The 22043-nt window shown below is 37.5% G+C and overlaps 1 protein-coding gene, 1 long non-coding RNA gene and 1 pseudogene across 5 annotated transcripts; 2 read left to right on the top strand and 1 right to left on the bottom strand.

Moving 5' to 3' along the window:
* Positions 1 to 347: 347 nt before the first annotated feature.
* On the bottom strand, positions 348 to 14537 carry QNG1 (Q-nucleotide N-glycosylase 1). 4 transcript variants are annotated; one of them, XM_077148566.1, is made up of 4 exons: positions 13941 to 14537; positions 13142 to 13401; positions 8805 to 9000; positions 348 to 1135 (listed from the first exon to the last, which is right to left on the bottom strand). In XM_077148566.1, exons 1-4 carry the CDS (start codon positions 14275 to 14277, stop codon positions 903 to 905), a joined length of 1026 nt encoding a protein of 341 aa, XP_077004681.1. In that variant the 5' UTR covers positions 14278 to 14537; the 3' UTR covers positions 348 to 902. The 4 variants fall into 4 exon arrangements, with proteins under 4 accessions (XP_077004681.1, XP_077004683.1, XP_077004685.1 ...); XM_077148568.1 differs by having other exon boundaries at positions 13142 to 13351; positions 13941 to 14044; XM_077148570.1 differs by lacking the exon at positions 13941 to 14537 and adding an exon at positions 13651 to 13859 and having other exon boundaries at positions 13142 to 13351.
* Positions 10987 to 11651, top strand: LOC143673708 (vacuolar protein sorting-associated protein 29 pseudogene; annotated as a pseudogene).
* LOC143673709 (uncharacterized) lies at positions 14261 to 16507 on the top strand. The gene is made up of 2 exons (XR_013170537.1): positions 14261 to 14648; positions 16283 to 16507. It is a non-coding gene; the product is annotated as an uncharacterized LOC143673709 (long non-coding RNA).
* Positions 16508 to 22043: the final 5536 nt, after the last annotated feature.

Genomic DNA, 22043 nt, shown 5'->3' with positions numbered 1-22043 from the left:
AATATCATTTCTTTGTTAATTTATCTTTTAGAATGGCTGGTCAGCGTAGATGTGACTGTCTTCATTCAGTCTCTGACACAACTCTTTCATCAAGTCCAGACACTAGAGAACTCTCTTGTCCTAACATGCATAATTCATGTTCCTTTTTAAAGCAGATATGCTGATATCATATTCACAAGCAAACTACTTTCATTAATTTTTCATTTCATTTTAGAATTGTCATTTGTTTATGACAATTTACATAAAAAAAGAAAATAACGTAATTTATTGTAACATTTAAAATTTTTGTGTAGTAAATTCCATTTTAATGAAATAATCCATTCCAGGTTTAAGAAAAGTTTTTAAGATCTTTATTCAATTCCAATGTTATTTCTCCAAAAAAAAAAAAAACACTATGCAAAACATATTGTAAACTGAAAATCCTCACATACGAACCCACTGTAATTATCCATAAAATAGTTTAAAATAAATTGTAAAATTGATTTTTTTAAGCACAACATTCATTTATCAAAACCCCTTCCCACTCTGTTTTTTTATATCAAATGATGAACATATATAGAAAATTACTATAACTTGAGAAAGGTATTAGCTGAATGTCTGAAATAGTATCACTGAAGATGAATCACATTTTATAAAACATGATTATTTTTAAGGTACCTAAGATTTAAAAGGTAAAAGCATTAAAGTTCCTTCACTATTTCTGCCAACAATGTGTCCACAGAAAGGGTAAATATATTCAAAACTAAACAAGCACACGGTAATATATCAAGAAAAAAAATTTACCATGAGACTGGGTGATCAAGTTTCTTGTTCCTATTATCTGTACCACCTTCTCTTAATATGAAAGCAAAACAGTACACAGGATTAAAAAAAAAGCAGGGGGGTTCTTTGGACCATTTGGGTCAATAATATATACAACGTGTGCGATGAAACGGAATTCCTTTCATATCTTCCCTGTGATCACGGGCATAATCCCATAGGTAATAATCCAAAAGAATGGAATTGATCTCACCACTAGTTTTTTCACCCTTTTTCTCAATAAGCTCCAGAAGACAATCTCGGATCAGCTCAATACACCAAAGCGAGCAGCCTCTGATTTCTACCTCTCGCCTATCCCCATATGAGAGCATTTCTCCTGCAAGGGAGGAAAAATCAGAATAAGAAACATTAACATCCAATGATATGAAATCTACTCAAAACATTACTCCAGAACAAAATATAGTATTTAAATAGTACTCATTATAAAACTGCAAACCTCAGACTTCATTATATTTTTGGAAAGTTAAACCATTTCTAAACTCTGGCATTAGTTTAAAATTATTTAAGTTCTACAAGGACAGGATGATGTCTGACTTACTTGTCTCAGTAGTCCATGGACCTTATATATACTAGCTCCCGATAAATACTTCTTAAATGAATATATAATAACCACAGATTTAATAATATGGCAGCAAAATTATTGAATTATTGAAAGGAAGGAGTTTAAAATTGGGTTTGATGCCAAGGGAAAAATATTACTGCAAATTCTGGGGGACTCCAAGGAGGTCAATAAATAGCACCATCCTTCTGGAGTGGGTATTGAATGCTGTCTTGGGGATGCTCTGGGTTCATTAGAAGGAGACCCTGGGGAAGTCAAAATTGTTAACTTGAGAAGGAAAACAATGATCAGTTTTAAGATTAAGAATCCGTTAGTCAACTCTGCTGGAATATGGAGCTCCATTCACACAGGTCCCTCAGTCTATTTAGTACCTATCTCCAGGGTATGTCTGATCCTACACGGTGGGCACTGCCTCCACTCTGCCACAGACTAAAGCTAGGCTCATCAACTCAAATGCACAAAAGAATCAGGCAAATAGAGTAAGTAAGAAAAGCAGCCAGATGGAAACTGTAATGAGCTAGAGAGTGTGTGTTTCCCTGTCTCAAGGTAGACCTAATATTTACATATTTCTGTACTTTTACAAGAGAAGTCAGCAAATTTTTTTTTTAACGAAATCTCCTAATTTTCAAATGTTAGAACTAATTAAGTATTGCTTAAAGCACTGTTAAGGCCAAACAAAACATATCTGCAGGCTATACTTGGCCTCTGGCTACCGATCTACACCCTTGCCCTGAGGGCTCACAGTACTCTTAGAGGTCCTGTGAGCCACAAACAGGGCAAATGGTCCCAACTCCACTGGGTTACACTCTGTCACCTGGGATCTTAAACAATGTTACTTAAGTCCCTTTCCCTGTTTTGCTCCTGGGTTTAGGCATTGGTCAGTGAGTCAATTGTATTACTTTTGCCCAAGGTGCCAGCATACAAGCCCATCTCTTTTTCAGTTTTCTTTTTTGTCAATTCCTCCAAACTTGACTACCAACTTGCCAGAATTGACAAATCATATATGATCTCAGGGCTCAAAGTAAAATAAGAAAAAGCAACTGTGGTCGACAACCTCTAGGATGGCCCCCAATGACCCGTCTCCTGTTGATATTCTTGTATGATTCTCTGCCCTTGACTATAGACTAGATTAAATCATTTGCTTATATCTGAAGTAATGGAATGTTACTTCCAAAATTAGATTACAAAAGATGGCAGCTTCAGTCTAGCATGCTCTTGCTTTCTTGCTCTATCTTGGGTCATAGAGCAAGTGATTGAGCAAGATAGCTGGGAGACGCAAGCTGCTCTTTGGAAAAACTCATAGGTGAGGTACCAAGGTTTGTCAAGAATCCTAAGAGTGAGCTTGTAGGAAGATCCCCCAACCTAAGTAGAATCATTAAATGAAACAGCAGTCCCAGCAGACAGCTTGACTGCAACCTTGAGCCGGATGCACCTAGTTAAGCAGCACCCAAATCCCTGACCCATACAGACTGTGAGATAACAAATGTTGTTGTTTTATAAGCTGCTAAATTTTAGCATAATTTGTTACATAGCAACAGAAAACTAAAACAATGACTTAAAGTAAGTGATGGGGACATGGGCTTTGAAATTAAAAAAAAAAAGGCTGAAATCATTTATAAGCATAGATTAGAGGCAGAGAAGGCAACAGAGCTATCATATTAGGGCTCAGTTCATTTAACCCTTAAATCAGAATGAAGAATTTAAATTTAGCCATACAGCACTGTCAGTGTGTAATAGCTAAGAAACATGCCTTTGGCAAAGATTTGGGTTAAAGAAGCGTGGACAGAAATCTGAGTAGGACTTCTAAGAGCTGCCCTAGAGGAATCTAGAAGAGAAGAGAGGGAAAGGAATAGAATATAAGCATAGCATATTCTTGAATTTGGAAGAAGTATTATTGAAGGCCATTAAGGAAGGCAGTCCAGCCAACCTGGCTCAACTACCTACTCAAGTCAAGCCAAGCTAGATCTAGATTTCGCAAGATAGTTAAAAAAAATCAGTGCACAAAAATCAGTTCCTTTCATTGTTTTTTTTTTTTTAAATCTTATTTAATAGCTCCCCTAGTTTTCCATTAAAGTTCTTTTTGAAAAGAAAAAACTCCAACTTTGCTCAAATATACTAAGGGGCAAAGGAACTGTCCACCCCTATGTCAAACTAAATAAGGATACCAGAGCATCTCTTTAGAAGGTAGGCAAAATAGAGGCAGTGACAACTGTAGCTGGAAACCTGGAAAAGAGCCTCTGGGGTTGAAACGTATGAGGGGAAAAAGATCAGATAACTCTATACAAGCTGGAAGATTCCTTCTCACCAACACTTTTCTCACAGAAGCAGAGACAAGTGCTATAAGAATTCAGGAGAAAGACATGAACAAATCATGAGGAGTCAGGAAAAGTTGTGTAAAAGAGGCAACATTTTAGCTAAGACTGTTGATGTGTGGGATTTGAATTGAAAAAAAAAAAGAAGAAAATTTAGGTGGGAACCCATGCAAGAGAATGCTTAGACAGACAATTTGGGGCTCCCTGCCCCCCAGAGAAGTTTCAAACAAGCAGCAAAAACTGGTAGAAACATCATTCTAAAAGCTCCAGAAAAAAGCTAAAGAATTGCAGTAACAGGGTAAGTGCCAAATCAAGAAAAATATAACTTAAAAGCAGTAAGGTCTCATGGCACGTTGGCTGGCACTTCCCTCAACCCCTCACTGGCTAGGCATAGAGCTTGTCTGCACTCCCAGTACAAATACCTGGTCCAGGATCCAGAGGGAGCAGAGTAATCCTTGTGCACATACTGACAGCACGTACATCTAGCTCAGTCTTTCTGGTGTGGCCTGGGGGACTCACTGTCCCAGAATTTGCCTTGCATATAGAAGGTGATCCACCAAACTCACCTATAGAATGCTACAGGAGCAAAGTCAGGCTGTGCTCGTTGGTTGTACAGCATATAGTGCAGTGCCTGTGACCACTAGGAAACTGTTTCATAGGGAAGAGCGGATATCTGTATCTGTATAAACAAGGAATTCCTAAGACCACATGCACATACCCAAGACAAGAGGCAAGCTTAGAAAGGATCAGGCAGGCCCCAATGCTTTGACCTGGAGCTATTCTCTAACTTCATCATATATATAAGACATGAGAGAAAGGACTTTCCACAGGTCAATCTACAAAGAGTGGGAAAGGTAGTTTCTTTTTTGATTCTCCTCTTTTTTTTTTTTTTTAAATATCCTGGCTTTCCAGGAAACCTCTCATGACATTAGCCACATAGGAGCTTAAGGAACAGATGATTCAGTCTAAATTTTAGCGATAACACATGAAAATACCAAAATGAAATCTTCTTTAAAATGTTCCTAAATATGCTCAAAGAACTAACAGAAAAATGACAAAGAAGTAAAGGAAATCAGGAAAATTACAGGTGAACAAAAGGAGAATATCAATAAAGAGGTAGAAATTATGAAGAGGAACCAAACAGAGCTAAAGACCACAGTAGCACAAATTACAAATTCTCTAGAAGGGTTCAATAGCAGATTGGAGCTGGCAGAAGAAAGAATCAGTGAACCTTAAGAAAAGTCAAACAATCCAGTCTGCAGAGTAGAAAGAATAAAGAATTAAGAAAAGCCACAGAAAGCCTGTGGGATACGATCAAGCAGATCAGCGATATATATTAGGGGAGTCCCAGAAGGAGAAGAGAGAAAGGGGCAGAGAGAATATCCAAAGAAAATAATGGCTGAAAACTTTCCAAATGCAATGAAAAACTTAAACATACGCATCCAAATGCTCTACAAACTCTAAACAGGATAAACTCAAATACACCCATGTTATACCATGATATAATCAAACAGCTGAATGCCAAAGATAAAGAATTCATACAAAGGAGTCTTGAAAGGATTAAGTGCCAATTTCTCATCAGAAACCATGGAGGCAAAAAGTTGGTGTGAAGATATATTTAAAATACTGAAAACCAAAAATTGCCAACCAGGAATTCTGTATCCAGTAAACCTGTCTTTCAAAACTGAGAGAGGCATTAAAGACATTCCCAGATAAATAAAAGCTGAGGAGATCTGTCACCACTTGACTGGCACTTCAAGAAGTGCTAAAGGGAGTTTTACAAATTGAAAGGAAAGGATACTAGACAAGTGAAGCCACATGAAGAAATTAAGATCTCTGATAAAGATAAGTAGATAAATATAATACCAGTACTATTCTATTTCTGATTTGTAACTCTACTTTTTACTTCTACAGGATCTAAAAGGTAAATGCACAAAATGTAATGATAAATCAATGGTTTTGGACTCATCATGAATAAACATGTAATTTATGACAAGAACTGCAAAAGAGGGGGCAGAGGGGTATGGAACATAGTTTATGTAAACTATTAAGGTTAAGTTAATATCAAAGCAAAGTAAGCAAGAGTGTTATGGATTTAGGATATTAAATTTAAGCCCATGGTAACCAAAATGAAAATATCAGAGAATATGCCAACTCACAGAGACAGAAAGTAGAGTAAAGTTAGCAGGGGCAATGGGTAGTTAATGCAAAATGAGTGTAGGGTTTCTTTAGGGGATGAAGGGACAGTTATAGTAATAGATGAATGTGATCAATCCCACTGAATGGTATATTTGGGAGGAGTTGAGATGGGGAGATTTATTTTGTATATGTTTCCACAACTGAAAAAGGAAGGGATGGAAGGAGGGAAGGGGCAAGGGAGGGAAAGAGGAAAGAAACTAAAGAAATTTGTGGTTCAGTGATAGAATGCTCACCTGCCATGCAGTAGACCTGGGTTCAATTCCCAGGCCAGGGCCCCCCAAAATGACAATAAAACAACAATAATAGTAATAATGACAGTTAAATGCAATACATGGTCCTGGATGGGATCTAAGAATGGAGGAGAAATGTCTCAAAAGGACATTATTGGTTACTTCCAGAAGACCTCTCTTGTTGCTCAGATGTGGCCCCTCTCTCTAAGCCCAGCACTGCAAGTAAAATCATTACCCTCCCTGCTACATGGGACATGACATCCAGGGGTGAAGTTCTCCTGGCAATGTCGGATATGACTCCCAGGGATGAGCCTGGCCCTAACACCATGAGATCGACAATGCCTTCCTGACCAAAAGGGGGAAAAGAATAGTAACAAAATAAGGTTATCAAGCTGAGAGAGTTCAAATAAGAGTTGAAAGGCTATGCTGGAGGCTACTCTTATATAAATTTCAGCTACATATCGCTATTTACCATGGTTTGTTAAACCGCAACCAAAACCATCCCTGCAACCCTAAAGAACACTTAGGACAGCACAGTAATACCTAACTGTAAAGTAATCACGTTAAAACACTGAATGAAGCTGCATCTGAGCTATAGGTTTTTTTTTTGTCTGTTTGTCTTTTTTTTTTTGTACTATTATTATTATTTTTATTTTTTTCTCTATATTAACATTCTATATCTTTTTCTGTTGTTTTGCTAGTTCTTCTTCTAAATCGATGCAAATGTACTAAGAAATGATGATCATGCATCTATGTGATGATATTAAGAATTACTGATTGCATATGTAGAATGGAATGATTTCTAAATGTTGGGTTAATTTCTTTTTTTTCTTTAATTAATAAAATTAAAAAAAAAAGAACACTTAGGGTTCTATCTGAGATTCTACAAAGGTTCTATGCACTATGATTACTTTTCAGAAATCTATAACCTCTATATGTGTTCCTAGGCCAGATAAGTCCTGAAACCCAGAGGGGTAAGCTTTTCTAGCATATCAACTAGTTCCATCCCTGATCCCATACTATCGACAACCCCTTCCAACATGAAAAGATTGGGAAAAAGATCAAAGGAGAAGGTAGAATTATAATAGAAAAGATAGGATTTAACCACTGATTATGACTGCTGAATCATTATACTGATATTTCTTTTAGAGTCCAGAGTCTTGGAGCAGCTAGAAGGAAAAACCTAAAATTGTTGAACTGTACCACATACCAACTCTGAAATCTGTTCTATAAGTAATAACTGCAGTATGTTTTGAAATTATTGTTTTTTTTATATATATGTTATATTTGACAATAAAAAACTAAAATAAAAAAATTTAAAGGACATTTTTGGGATATAAGAAAAAAATTAATAGAGAATATAAACTTATATTAATTTTTAAATTTCTTGAACTTGATGACTGCCTTTAAGGTGATTACATAAGTTGATATCCTTGTCTGTAGGAAATGTACATGGAAGTATCATGTATTCAAGAAGAACAATGTGTGTTCAGAAAATACAGAGAGAGAATAATACAGCAAATATGGCAAATTGGTAGACTGGTTATCTGGGAGGGATATGGAGGCATGTTGGAGTTCTCCATATGGGATTGTATTGTTTCTGCAACGATCCCATTTAAGTTTGAAATTTTTTTAAAATAAAAAGTTAAAGAGAGAGAGAGAACGCTGAAGAGATAAGAATGGACAGTGTATACATGGTCTAGAAAAAAAGATCAGCTAAATATGGCTACATGTAAAAAAGCCGTAACACCTAAAGGTTGTCCTTTACAAAGGAATCCAACAATTAACAATCCAGGAGGTGAGCATTACTACATAATATAACATGTTATTTTCCAAATGAGGAAACAGAGGAACAAAACAGATTGCCCGAGGTGACATAAATACCTGGCAGAACCAACCATAGGAACAATGGTACCTTTATATTCTCTGTTATTTTGATCTTCAGGGATTTAAATCTATTTCATAAGAGACAACTATTCAATCATAAAAGCCACGTTCCCGCCAAAATAAAGTAAAAAGTAGCAGAAAATACTGTGCCCAAATGAAAAGAGAAATTAACAAATTAGAAAATCATACAATATAATTATTTTTCATACACAAAGAAATGTTTAAAAAAAAAAAGCTAATTCTCACACATTCTCTTCTCAACCCAATTACCTATACTCATATATTATAATAAGGCTCTCACTCTTGAGAATCTATGAACTAATCCAATAATGGTGAATAAATAAATATGGAGAAGTGAGTGGCTTGTACCTGTTAAACAAGTAGCAGATCTTGAAGCTTCCTGAATCCAAATCAAGTACATATTACCCATATCTCAGCCCACTCTTTACATAGCAATGTAGTGTACTCCTCAGCTTAGCACTCTTCAAATACTAAACCTGATGAACTGTCACAGTGCTTGCAGTTTCATGTAACATCAATTTAGGTTTTATTTTATTAGTAGCCTCTGAAATTATAAATGTCCAAGGAGCACACTTTTCCACAATAGCTGCATTCCACAGTTAAACAAACAAAAAAACATAATTTTCCCAGACCTTAGTCACTCTTGCATTTTTCCTTAAATATACTTTCAATAACAAATAATGCTTTTTTTTAAGAAAGGAAGATTTTTTTGTTAACAAAACTCAATGGAGATTCAACAGTTCATAGAGTAACAAAGAATTAATTAAGGTTGCAAACCTTTAAGAAGCTTCTTCAGTAGATCATCAGAGTATTTCAGAGCCCCAAAATAAGCAAGAACTTGAGGTAATCTATAGTCAGCAAACATGGTGATACTGGAGATGTCCTTAAAGCAGCCATCCCCTTTTCCTTCTAATACACTCCATGTATCAGCCACAAGGATTTGGGCCCGTTTATAAAAAGAAATATTTTTTCCCTAATGAATGAAGAGATGTAAATGTTACTTGGGTATCTGAAAGCCTGATGTATGTTATTAAAAAGGCACATGTTGAGAACATCTTTTCATGGGCAGAATAATCTTTCTAACTCTTGTTGGTAAAAATTTATGATCTTTTACAGGAAAAAGAGGTCTAATAAACATTAAATTATCTACATCACTCCAAATTTACTTCCTATTTTTTCAAGGCAAACAACAAATAATTTATGTAATCATGATACTATTTAAGTGTTTCATTTTCAATGGCATTACATTATATACATATTTCTATGTCACCATAATATGACTGTTTATTATTTTTAACAGCTAGATTGTATTCCTTCTGAAAGTTTCTTAAATTATATATATCTGTATCTGATTACAATAGTAAGTCACATTAATTGTATAAAATATAGAAAAGTATAAAGAAGAAAATAATCATCACTATGTTCACTTCTGAAGATAATTTTTAAGTTTCCTTTCAGATAATGCAATTAACTTAAATTTATGTCAGAGATAAAGACATAAGTGATAAGCAACCTATATATGTGTGTGTGTGTATCAAGATGATCAATCTTTAAAATGTCAAAGTTAAAATGTAAGTCCATATACCAAGACAAACCAACCAACTATATTTATACATGAAAGAAATAAATTTAACCAAGCATTATAAGATGGTGGGTTATAATTTAACTCAGGAATGCACTATAAAACTACAAATGAAGATCAGTATAGACTATGAAAAAATATGACAGAATTATAACCTATTCCTAGTCTAAATATCAATGGTAACTACCTCAAATCATCTTTGTATAACTGGTTAGCTGCTAAGCAGAAATAATCGATATTACCAGCACCCAAAATATATCCTGACCACCATGGAGAACGTTTTAATAAGTAAATTATGTATGTAATTAAATAAGTGAAATTAAACTCCTCAAGGAAAGAACCTCATAGAAGTTCTCTAAAATAATAATAATTTCTTACTTACTAAAGAAATGTCAATGTTGTTCTGTCCTAATGAAAAATAATCTAATAACTGCTTAATGTTAAGGTACATCTATTGAAATAGATCTGGATCTACTTCTTCTTTTTTTTTTTTTTTTGGCATGGGCAGGCACCAGGAATTGAACGGGTCTCCAGCATAGCACGTGAGAACTCTGCCTGCTGAGCCACCATGGCCCACACTGGATCTACTTTTACTAAGTAAAATTTCCAAAGCCATCATTCAGAAATTCAGGATCTTAATTTCAGATCAAACACTCATGCTCGTTTTTCAACATGTTGCAAAGCCTGTAAATTAAAATTAGTGGTGGGGGAAGAAGTCTGTTGACAATCATCCCTACATGATGCCATGAACCTACAGACCAAAATCTATCCAAATATGACAATCTGGCAATTGTTTGTCTATATACTGGACTTACACATGCTAAATAGGTTTCTAGTTCATCTAGGTAATAAAACAACAAGATACAAAACTCAATTTATAAAATACAACTGAATATCAAACACACTAATTACAATGTAAAATTTACAACAATACGCAGAAGCTGTTATTTGCTACTTTTAACGAGATTCACAGAGCAAAACAGAAAAACCTAGGGACCAAATTTATATAACAAAATCAGTGCCAGCATCTAAGAAAATTGTAAAGATTCAATTACTTAAAAGGAAAAAAGAACAAAAAATAACATTCAAGTGAGGAATCTAAAAATAAATTCATATTATCTATAAGACATTTTCTTAATAAGCTGATTATGGTTTTAGTAATCAAATGATTTTAGTAATCAAATTATAGGTCTGAAATATTAACTGATAACACTGAAAATATCAGTAAATCCCCAAATATTAATCTCTATGCATTCTATAGTTGGCTTTGTGAATACATTTCCAAAAAGAACCTTTGTAAGAAATTATCAATGAACAAACAGAAACGTTAAACATTACAAATATTTAAGAGTAAATAAAATGCCGAGTTGCCTGAGGAAGAGGGCGGCGGCAGTTGTGGTGACTGAGTGGACCCGGGTGACAGGATGTTGGTGTTGGTATTAGGAGATCTGCACATCCCATACCGGTGCAACAGTTTGCCGGCTAAATTCAAAAAATTGCTGGTGCCAGGAAAGATTCAGCACATTCTCTGCACCAGAAACCTTTGCACTAAAGAAAGCTATGACTATCTCAAGACTCTGGCTGGTGACATTCATATTGTGAGAGGAGACTTAGATGAGAATTTAAATTATCCAGAACAGAAAGTTGTCACTGTTGGACAGTTCAAAATTAGTTTGATCCATGGACATCAAGTTATTTCATGGGGAGATATGGCCAGCTTAGCCCTGTTGCAGAGGCAGTTTGATATGGACATTCTTATCTCGGGACATACACACAAATTTGAAGCATTTGAGCATGAAAATAAATTCTACATTAACCCAGGTTCTGCCACTGGAGCATATAATGCCTTGGAAACAAACATTATTCCTTCATTCGGGTTGATGGATATCCAGGCGTCTACAGTTGTCACTTACGTGTATCAGTTAATTGGAGATGATGTGAAAGTAGAATGAATTGAATACAAAAAATCCTAAAGCCAGGCCTGTCTTGATAATTTTTTTTTCCTATTCTCCTGTTCAAATCAAGTAATTAAACATTTAAAAGCCAAAGAAAAAAAAAGAGTAAATAAAATAATATCTATTGGAATATCAGAAAAGCTCATGTTTTTAATGTGTATTTATCAGTATGTCAGAGTAAAGATGATTGCCTAAGGAAGAAGATTCATTAAGTACGATTTTTACATAGTTACTGCGTACTCTAAACCAGTCACCTGAAAAGCATTAAAAAAAAAAGATTCCACTTTGCTTTACCTATTGATCAGAATCTTTATGGGTGGGTCTTGGAAATACATTTGCATTTTAAGCTTTCTAAGTGATTCTATAGCACAACCATGTTTGGAAACCACAGTCTAAATCCATAAATTAAAAATTTCTAACTTCATTGATTTGTTCATAGTGCCTAAAAATGCATGCTAATTTGAGTAAATAAGTATATATCAAAAACAATTATAACTATTTTTGCACAACAGAAACAAAGATGAGAAACAGAATCTTGATAGCATTTGAGTCTCTGGTCTTGGATGTTACTAAAAGCAGCTATATTCTGTCCCTGGTAATCATCCAAAAATTTCACTTTTTGCTTAAGCTTTTTCTAATTGTGTATCTGTCACTTGCAACGAAAAGAATCTTAATATACATGATTAGGTTTCTCACTGACAAAACAGAGAATTGAAAGCCTAACAATTACCTGAGTAAATGTCTTGAGGCTAAACTATTTAATCCCTCAGACTTCCGTCCCAGCCTACAAAAAGGGAACGATATGCTCCTAGTACTTAGGCCTCAGAAAGCTGGTCTGTGGTTGAAAGGAGAAAGGATGTGTGAACCAACACCTTGTAAATTACAGAGTGATTAAACAGTATTATTGGCGATTTTAGTTATTGTTGAATTGACTCAATTTCTATTGTCGAACAGAAAGACAGCTTTAAAATTTAAATTTGATGTATGTATTGATTAACTTATTCAATAGATTTATACCATGTGAGTCTTCTGAGTTTGCTTCCATTTCTGTCACAGTTAAAATACACAGCGATTTAAAGGATTCTAAAAGAATTTTACAGAAATGAAATCCACGTGTAGATTGGGAGAGAACAATAAAAAGGTTTTGTAACAAAAAGCACATATTGTTGAAGTACATTGTGTATGATAAAGAAAACATATATGTACATTACAACTTTGCAAAAAAAAAAGCACTTTTTAGTAGAGAGTAGAAATTTAGCATACCCGATTTTCATCCAATGAGGTAAAATTTTTACAGTACTAAAACAACCTCATTATCCCCCAGTGACATCATATTGAGAGTCCAGTATTTCTTAGGTTTGAATCATTTTAAAAGTACAAGGAAAAAGGGACAAAAGTAAAGAATAAAGGAAATACACTGATTAGATAAGAAGTAATGTCTTTGAAACAACTTAATCTTAGGTTACTGTTTTTTCGTCCACAGTGAATATACTTCAAAATTTAAGTTTTTATTGTCAAAAGGAGTTAAATCTGAGAGGATAATTAAGAATTCTGAAAGTGCCAATATAGTAACTCACCTCAAACTGAGTCATATCTCTGTAGGAAGGAAAACTGTCAACCACCAGGTGCATTAACTTCTGGGCACTTTTTTCACTTTTTTGGACACAATTAAGGAAAGAGCCTCCAAAATTCTCAAGCAGAATTTTCCCGGTTTCGTTGAGAATCTGATGTCTCTCTTCTATCAAAGGCATAGGAACTTCTGTGTCAGAACGGAATACATGCCGAACCTGTTCCAGAGTCATTGTGGCATAGTATGAGGCACTGGTTATTGGTATCCCTTAAGGAAGGGGAAAAAATCAGAGGGCCAATATCATACTTTTATATTTATCAGACTCTTGCTTTTACAACGTAGTTAATATGAAACCAAGTATGTTACAGGAATACACCGAAAATGAATAAATAATAGTAAATCAGAAGCAGAATCCCCATTTTCTATTTGCATGCCTGTACTTAGCAGTAATTTATTTTCTAACAATTGCAATATCACATCAGATGTATTTTCACTGCGTAAAATATTCTATAATACCTGTCCCTTTGTTCTTCACGTGTCGTCAAAGTGGCATTCTTGAGAAATCCTTTATGCTTAACTATGTTTTTTACGCTGTGGTAATGGCAAACATTAAGATCACTTCCCACGGAATAAGGACTCAACGTCAGCTTTTTCTCATATCGTTACTTTAAAGGGAGAGGCAGGCAGTGAGGAACTTCAGGTTCGCCTGATTAACAGTGACTCCCCCTCCCAACCCGCTCCTTGGGACCCCCACTAAACTGAAACCCCAAAGGCTGCTGAGTCGGACAGGGACAAGCTGCACCAACCTTCGTCGAGGGCTCTGTTGACTGCGGCGCAGAGCGACCAGTACCCACTGTACGTTCTCCCCCTGTACCCCACCAGACACTTGCGCTCGTCGTGCTCGGACCAAAAGGAGAAATTGAGCGTGTCTGTCACGAACACCCAGTTGACCGCAGCCTCGTCAGCCGCCCTGGGATTCAGCTCGTGAAGGTCCTTCCAGCCCCCCACCCGAAGCTCCGGCCCCGAAGCCTTTGCGAGAAGCAGCTCCGCTACTCTCCACACGCCCCCGCCGTCGATGAACACATCCTGACTGTGTTCTGCAATGAATTTTGCAGATTCTCTGGGAGTCAGGGGCCCGTCCATTCCACCCTACCCCTTTGGGACTGGGAAACAACGCTTGGAACTGGCCAAACTCTCTTCCCCCACTGTAGGGCGTTACACGTCCTCTTTAGGCGGGGCAAAGTCCCGGGTCCCTCTCCGCCTCGCCCTCCAGTACCCAGCGGGGACCGTCGCCCTAAACTAAGTCCTACGCTCGGAAAGGGTGGGACGGGAGGCGACGGCCACAACGGGGAAGGCGGGATACGCGCCAGCGGGAGGTCCGGATGCACTTCCGGGAGAGGACTCACCCCGCCCCCATCCCGGGACCGCTTCCGGCCCCGAAGGTCCCGCCCGGATTCGTCCACCCCAGAGGGCGCTGCGGCCATTTTCTTTCTGCTTTGAGCGGTTCGCTTCAGGTACTGGGTTCTCGATGACTCCATTCAGTGCACGGCGTCACCTTCATCTGGCTTCTGCTCACTTCTCTCCCAGGAGGGAGAAATCTGGGCGGGATGTGACAAGCATTATGGCTGTTGGTCTCCGGGGGCTGTTGCGACATGGGGTGGAGGTCCCTGGCCAAGGCAGGCGCAAGCTGCTTTTTTCATTTGACCTTTAGGATTAGTTGGAACTTTTGGAGAATTGGATGAGGAAGTGTATTAAATTGTTACTTTTGTTTACCTGGAATTGTGCTTGATCACTGAGTCTCATTTAGTCTCATTTTGCAAGGGAAGCGTGGTAGTTCAGTGATTTGCCTCAGATAACAAGGGTTTGGCGGAAATTGGAATTATTTTTTATCGGTTCCCAAGTCAAGAGCTCATTGTAGGAGCCAGGCTCGCCATTGCTATTCCATCGTCAAGTTAAGAGAGATTCATAGAGGAAACACTTTTTAAAGATTCTTTTTCACTATCTACGGCGCTGCCCTAGGGAGAGGGGAGAGTAGAAGGGGGTGGGGGGGGGTAAGTAAAGCTTAACTATAAAAATAAATGGTCCCACATTGCCTTTGCCTGGTGCCCTGAATCTTTTACTTGCGAGAGTGCTCGCATGCTCCTTTTTCTGCATGTGTGTATATAACTTTCTTACCTGCTTGACCTAAAAGACAAACTTTTTAATAGGAGGAGAGAGGTACAGTAGTCAACTTACTGTGATCCAAATTTGCCTGGTAATCAACTTAATATAGAAGCATGTATTCTTTTTCTCCACTAGAGACAAAAATCCCCATGAATAACATAAAATCCTTATACATTTGAAATCACCTATTAAAAATAGTCATCAGTAGTCCTCTCTAGTCATCAACAGCAAAGTAGCTTCCTTGAACTTTTTGGAGGAGTTGAAACTTAAATTTTAAACTTTACAACTGTGCCCCTAAAGAAGCAAAACATCTCCATCCTGCTAGCTTTTCATTTTAGTAAGAAAGAGGAACTTTAAGTACTCAATTATGATTTACTTTTCCAGAAGAAGTTATTAGTACATTAATACAGTTGAATAAAGTAAATCTGTTGGCTTGAGATTTTTCCTTCTGAACCCTGGAGTTCTTAAGTTTTGGGAGTCAATGAAATTGATTAGCAAGAAAATCTAGCAATCAGTAAAAGAATCTGGGGTGTTACATAATATAGGCCATTTCCTCCTCTCATTGACAGAAGAAAATCAGTTTGAGTTCCTACTATGCATGGGTTATTGCATTGGACAGTAGGAGTAGTATGAACAAGTATCGAACATAATTTCCTCTCTCAAGGAACTTGTAGTTGTGATAAAGCATAAATTCTTCTTTCTTTTAAGTATGTATACCAGATGTTGGTAATATAAAAGTGAGTTCTTTACTTATTCAACATCATTCATTCCCTCCTTCATTCCCAACAGAACCCCTCTCTCTTACCTACAGACTATGTAATTCAGTATCCTCAGCTCCCAGTGTGGTGGGTATTGGTCCATGAGTAATATCACCCTTCAGCCAGGGACTGAATTAGGATATTAACATGTCCCCAAGTGCTCCTTAGTGGGTTGCAAGGATAGGTTTCCAAGATCCCTTCAGTTAAGTTTTTTCTCAATCTTCCAGGAGAACTTTCAGAAATGACTCATGCTCCTTCTGGACTTGGCTGAGCTTGGATGTGAAACCTGGAATTGCTGAAGTTACTTTGATGGCAACCTGAGTATAAAGCCAGCACATGCAAAAGAATAGCAGAGAAATGGAGTTACAGTAATGGGATTATGTTTACACTAAAGTCTGCCTTACTTTTGGATCTCCAGTTATGTGAGTTAATAAACTTTATAGTTTAAAGTAGATTTGAGTTGGATTTTCTATGACGGGCTGTGAAAGCTTCCTGTCTCATACAGGTATCAAATTCAAACAGTGACTGACACTTTGTGATTTGGTGGGAAGGAGACATTCACATATCTGGGTAGTATTGTCCGTCAAGCAACTGAAAACTGGACCATAGTGATTCAAACAAAAAAGGAATTGTTATTCTCATATAATAAGAAATCCAAAATTAAGCATTCCAGGGCTAGTATACCTTTTTAAGAATGTCAACAAGGAACTAGGCTACTTCTTACTTTCTGTTTCACTATCCCTAACATGTGGCTTTTGTCTTTACGGCTTTAAAATGGCTCCATACCTATAAGGATTGTGTCCACAGAAAGAAGGAGGAGGTTCAGAGGGCCAAAGGAATATGCTAGAGGAGTATGTTTCTTTTGAAAACCTTTACCAGAAGCTCTGTGCCATAGTTATAGGCTTTTGAAGAGAAGATCATGATGACCTCTAAATAGTCCCTAATCTTGCATTTTAAAGGTTAACAAGGAAGGAAGCATGGTCAATGATGTTGTGTCCCTATCACTTTTATCCCTCCTGAATAGTTTCCATTCACAGAGCAAGCCATCATTCTGAATATCTAAATTAAATAGTCAAGCACTTGGCAACAATAATTGCAACATTGGCTATTTTCTGTCATGATAGGGTATGGCAGAAACTTAAACAGGGGGTTAAGAGGTATTCTTTTTTTTTTTTTAAGAGGTGTGCCTAAGGAAAAGTTGGCTACAGCAATGGTTGTCAATAAACATTGACATTAGAGAGGAGGCTGTATTTTCTCATATCTGCAGAAGGAGTTCAGCAGGGATTTATATATGATTATTTCAAGGAAATTGCTTATACAGTTGTAGGGGCAAGTCCAAAAACCAAAGGGCAGGCTGTCAGGAAGGGCAAGGCTGGAAACTCTTGAGCAAGAACTAATGCTACAGACTCTTGAGGCAGAATTTCTTCTTTCTCAGAATAACTTCAGTTTTGCTCTTAAGGCCTTCCAACTGATAGGATGAGGTCCACCCACATTATTAAGGGTACTCTCATTTACTTAAAGTCAAATCATTGTCGATGTTAAACATATTTACAAAATACACTCATAGCAACACCTAGATAAGTGTGCTTGATTGAATAACTGGGTACTACAGCCTAGCCACGGTGATACATAAAGCTAACTATGCCAGTTTGAATCTGTGGTGGACCCCAGAAAAACCATGTCCTTTAATCCTCATTCAATAGTGCTAACTGGGAGCTTTTTTTTTTTTTTCTGGCAGATCCAAAATAAGTTACATTTTATTTTTTTGTTGGAAATCTCTTTAGTAAATAAAACAACTTGTGGGTTATGATGACTCCATAGACACCATTTGGTTAGCTGAATTCCAATTGCTTTACCTTTAGATTTATGAGTGTTTTGCTGTTAAGGATTTAATTTAGCTTATACTTGTCTCCTATTTTGCCTTTACATAATTGTCTATTGCTTCATAACAAACTAACTCAAAACTTAGTGGCTTAAAGCAGCAAACATTTATTATCTCAGTTTTGTGGGTCAGGAACCTGGGTGCAGCTTAGGTGGGTGCTTCAGTTCCTCCTTGGTTGTTGGTCAGTGGCTTTTCTCAGTTCCTTCCATAGGGGCCTTTCCAGAGGGAAGCTCACAAACAGCAGCTGGCTCCCTATTTTTATCTCCTGATGGTCAGTTACCAACAAAATTCTCCAATGGCTGGGAGCTTTTTGATTGTTCCCATGGAGATGTGACTCACCCAATTGTGGGTATTAATTAACTTTTAGTGAGAGGAAGATGTGACTCCACCCATTCCAGGTGGGCCTTGACTGGAATCCTTTAAAAGAGGAAACATTTTGGAGAGAGTCCCTTTTAGAGCCACAAGAACCACAAAGACTACGCAGCCAGAGATCTTTGGAGATGAAAAAGAAAAACACTCCCAGGGGAGCTTCATGAAACAAGGAGCTGGGAGAGAAAGCTATAGACCATCATGTTCACCATGTGCCTCTCCAGTTGAGAGAGAAATCGTGAATGTCATCAGCCTTCTTGAACCAAGGTATCTTTCCCTGTATGCCTTAGATTGGACATTTCTATAACTTTGCTTTAGTTGGGACATTTTCACGGCCTTATAACTGTGGACTTGCAACTTAATAAATTCCCCCTTTTAAAAGCCATTCTCTATCTGGTATATTGCATTCCAGCAGCTAGCAAACCAGAACACTAACCGTCACAGTTATCCAGCCCATTTGGTTGGCTGGCTGCTCAGGAAGTCAGAACCCTTGACCATAAAGTGTGGAATTTGATTGAAGTCTGGAAGTGGAGGGAGAAACCAGAAATTTAGAGCATGCTGCTGATTGGCCAAGATACTCCATGACAGCATTGAGGCAGGGCCTAATACTCTCCAGAAATGACTGGGCAGCCCCAGATGGCATAACTGTGAAGGCCTAAGTAGCATTGTTTGGTGGCAGCAGCACCTGAGGCAGGACAAATATCTGTCACCCATATTTGGTTGTTGCCTTCCCTGTAATTAATAGTGCTGCTTGTACAACATAAACCTCTTTGATAGAAAGGCTACCTGTAAGAGCAACTGACTCGGAATAATTTAGGCAAAAGGAAAGTTTATTGAAAGATTACAAAAGTGCTTACAGAATGGAAGGGAAGGTTGGGGAACCAGATTCATACAGAATAAAAATCAGGCAACTCTAGAGAATATCGTGAGTAGAAACTACACAAAAGTCTCTTCTACCAGTGCTGCTGAAAAAGCTAACTTGTAATCATTACAACTTGCTTGTATCATTCTGCTCACGATTCAGATTCCAGGAGGCTGGTTGGCCAAGCCTAGGTCAAATGGGACCTCTAAGGGTAGGGATTTCTAGCTCATCAAGTCCACATACAATAGGGAGAGAAAAGGTAAACTGGGTACTATTAGAAAGGGGAAATTGATGCTGTGTAATTAAAAAAAAAATGTCCATTAAAAATTCATCCTTTGTCTTGAGGCTTACTCTTATGAAACATATTTCTGTAATGGGGAAACTAAATCTCACCTATAATTATGCAAGAGTTACTTCCAGAAAATCTCTTTTGTTGCTTAGATGTGGCCTCTCTTTCTCTGCAAGTAAAATCATTACCCTCCCCACTACATGGGACATGACTCCCAGGGGTGTAAGTCTTCCTGGCAACATGGGACATGACTCCCAGAGATTAGCCTGGCCCTGGCACCATGGGATTGACAATGCCTACCTGGCCAAAAAGGGAAAACTAATGTAACAAAATAAAGTATCAGTGGCTAAGAGCATTCAAACAGAGTCGAGAGGCTAATTTGGAATCTAGTTACTCTGATGCAAGCTTCATCTAGATATTGCTAATTGCCATGGTATACCAAGTCCCAACCAACAGTATTCCTGAAACTCCTAAAGAATACCCAGGGCTCTCTATCTTAGACTCTAACAAAGTTTCACTCACTAAGTTTATTTTTCAGAAACCTAAAACTTTCAGATGGTTCCTAAGTCAAATAAGCCCTGAAACCCAGAATTACCAGTCTCTCCAAGAGCATCAACCAGTTTGCATCCCTCAGCCCATAATGTCACTATCCCTTTTCAACATAAAATTAGAACAGTTGTTGCCCAGATACCCCTAAAGATTAAGAGAAGAATCAGAGAAGAAGGAGTTGCAATAAAGAAGATAGGATTTAACTAGTGAGTATGATTACTGAATGTTGATATTTATTTTTAATCTCCAGTGTCTTAGAGTAGCAAGAAGGAAATACCTGAAATTGTGAGACTGTAATCCACACCATACTTAGAAATTTGTTCTGTAACTACTTGTTAAAATGTACATCAAAATTTATCACTTTTTCGCGGGCCACAGTGGCTCAGCAGGTAAGAGTGCTTGCCTGCCATGCCCGAGGACCCGGGTTTGATTCCCGGTGCCTGCCCATGTTAAAAAAAAAAAAAAAAAAATTATCACTTTTTAAAAATATATATTTCACAATAAGAAATATTAAAAAAAAAACTCACCCCTTTGGCTGTTCAGTGCCCCCAAAAACTTTTTTTCCCATATGTATACTTTGAAAAATATTCCTGCCTAACATAATGCAATTATTCCTCTTTAAAATAAGAAATTCTCTGAGGGAAATATCCTTTCTCAGAAAGAGAGAACTCGAAGTTTCACTTGTTAATGCTTCAGAGATCTCTGGGTGATGAACATTTCTGCTCTTGATCCATCTCAACTGTTTTAGGTCAAGACCCTAGATGCATAGCTGACCTGGTGAATCTTGTTCAAGTGACTTAGTGCAGGAGTGCTCTCAGGTGAAGGAGAGTGAGGGTAGTAGGATGGAGTAGGGGAAAAGTAGTCAAGCCATGATGTGATCTCAGCTGGAGACTTAGCGAGATCCCATGAAGAGTTCTGGAGTCTGAACTATGAACAGAATTAGTGCCACTTTGAGACAGGTATGAATAAATGATCCAGAATAAAAGGTTATCTGATCTAGCATGTGAATGTCCCAACACAAGTGGAATCACCTCCACCAAGATTTTATTGTTTCCAAGCATTAACCTTATCTCCCTTGCTGCTATGGGAACTTCCAGGTCTCCCATATTCCCATATACCCTCTTTAACTGAGCTCAACTTTCCCATTTCCACTGATGGCAGGAAAATCATGTAAACTTGCCAGGTAAAAAATAAGTTGGTCTCTCTTCCAGTTTTTTTTTTTTTTTTTTTTTGACAGTTATAATTTTACTTGATAATCATCTCTTAGTTTTCATCCACATTGAGTACAAGTTTTGGAAAGTGGAATGTGTACACAGGCAGCCAATGTATAGAGCTTGTTTGGTGAATCTTCATCCTCATTACATTTTCTGGACAACCTTACATGGATATGGTAGGGGACATTCTTTATTCACATGCCTGAGGACCATGCTTCTGGAAGCCCACAGCATGGAAATGCTCATGAAAAGTTAATGTATCCCCTAGTCACTACCTCACAGATGGTAGAATATGTTTTTTCTTCTTCTTGCCACCCTTCTTTGTGAGAACCATTCTGCCTGGACCAAGTTGGAAAGAAAGGGTGAGGATTGTCTCCTCTAGTTTTACATGGTCTTATTTAAGGAAATATTCAGTTCACTTAAAGGTCAAACTCCTAAACATATTTCTGTTGCCTCCACCTTTACAAGATAATATTCTGGATGCAAAGGAGGTTTAGATGTTCTCTTGATATAGGGAAACAGACTTTGGTGAGCAATCTGTTTGAGTTCTAGTTGTGAGTCTAGTTGAGTCTGCTTGGTGTCTCAGTTTTGGCCTCTGTCCTCCCTCCCCCTCCTCCCTAAACAGCTACTGCTGAATGATCAAAGCTAGTGTAATAGTGGTCTTCCTTGACTAACTTGATCCACCACCTTGGCTTTCATTGTTATTAAAGATCTTTTGAGATTCTGCCATGTCCTTCATCTGTCCCTGACTGGACTACCTTTTATTTTTATTTATTTTTTATTGACTAGACTACTTTTAACTTTGGCTATGGAGTAACCATGC

This window comes from Tamandua tetradactyla, chromosome 2 (genome assembly GCF_023851605.1).
Source record: "Tamandua tetradactyla isolate mTamTet1 chromosome 2, mTamTet1.pri, whole genome shotgun sequence".
NCBI lineage: Eukaryota > Metazoa > Chordata > Mammalia > Pilosa > Myrmecophagidae > Tamandua > Tamandua tetradactyla.
Note: the sequence above shows the minus strand (reverse complement) of the source record. Positions and strands in the feature narration are given on the sequence as shown.

What these genes read in the sequence shown, in the direction of transcription:
- QNG1 (XM_077148566.1), bottom strand. Translation starts at nt 14,277, where the DNA reads ATGGACGGGCCCCTGACTCCCAGAGAATCTGCAAAATTCATTGCAGAA. An exon ending in CAACAGAGCCCTCGACGAAG is followed by an intron (nt 13,402 to 13,940) that starts GTTGGTGCAGCT and finishes CCCTTCCTTAAG; the next exon opens with GGATACCAATAACCAGTGCC. An exon ending in ACTGAAGAAGCTTCTTAAAG is followed by an intron (nt 1,136 to 8,804) that starts GTTTGCAACCTT and finishes CCTCCCTTGCAG; the next exon opens with GAGAAATGCTCTCATATGGG.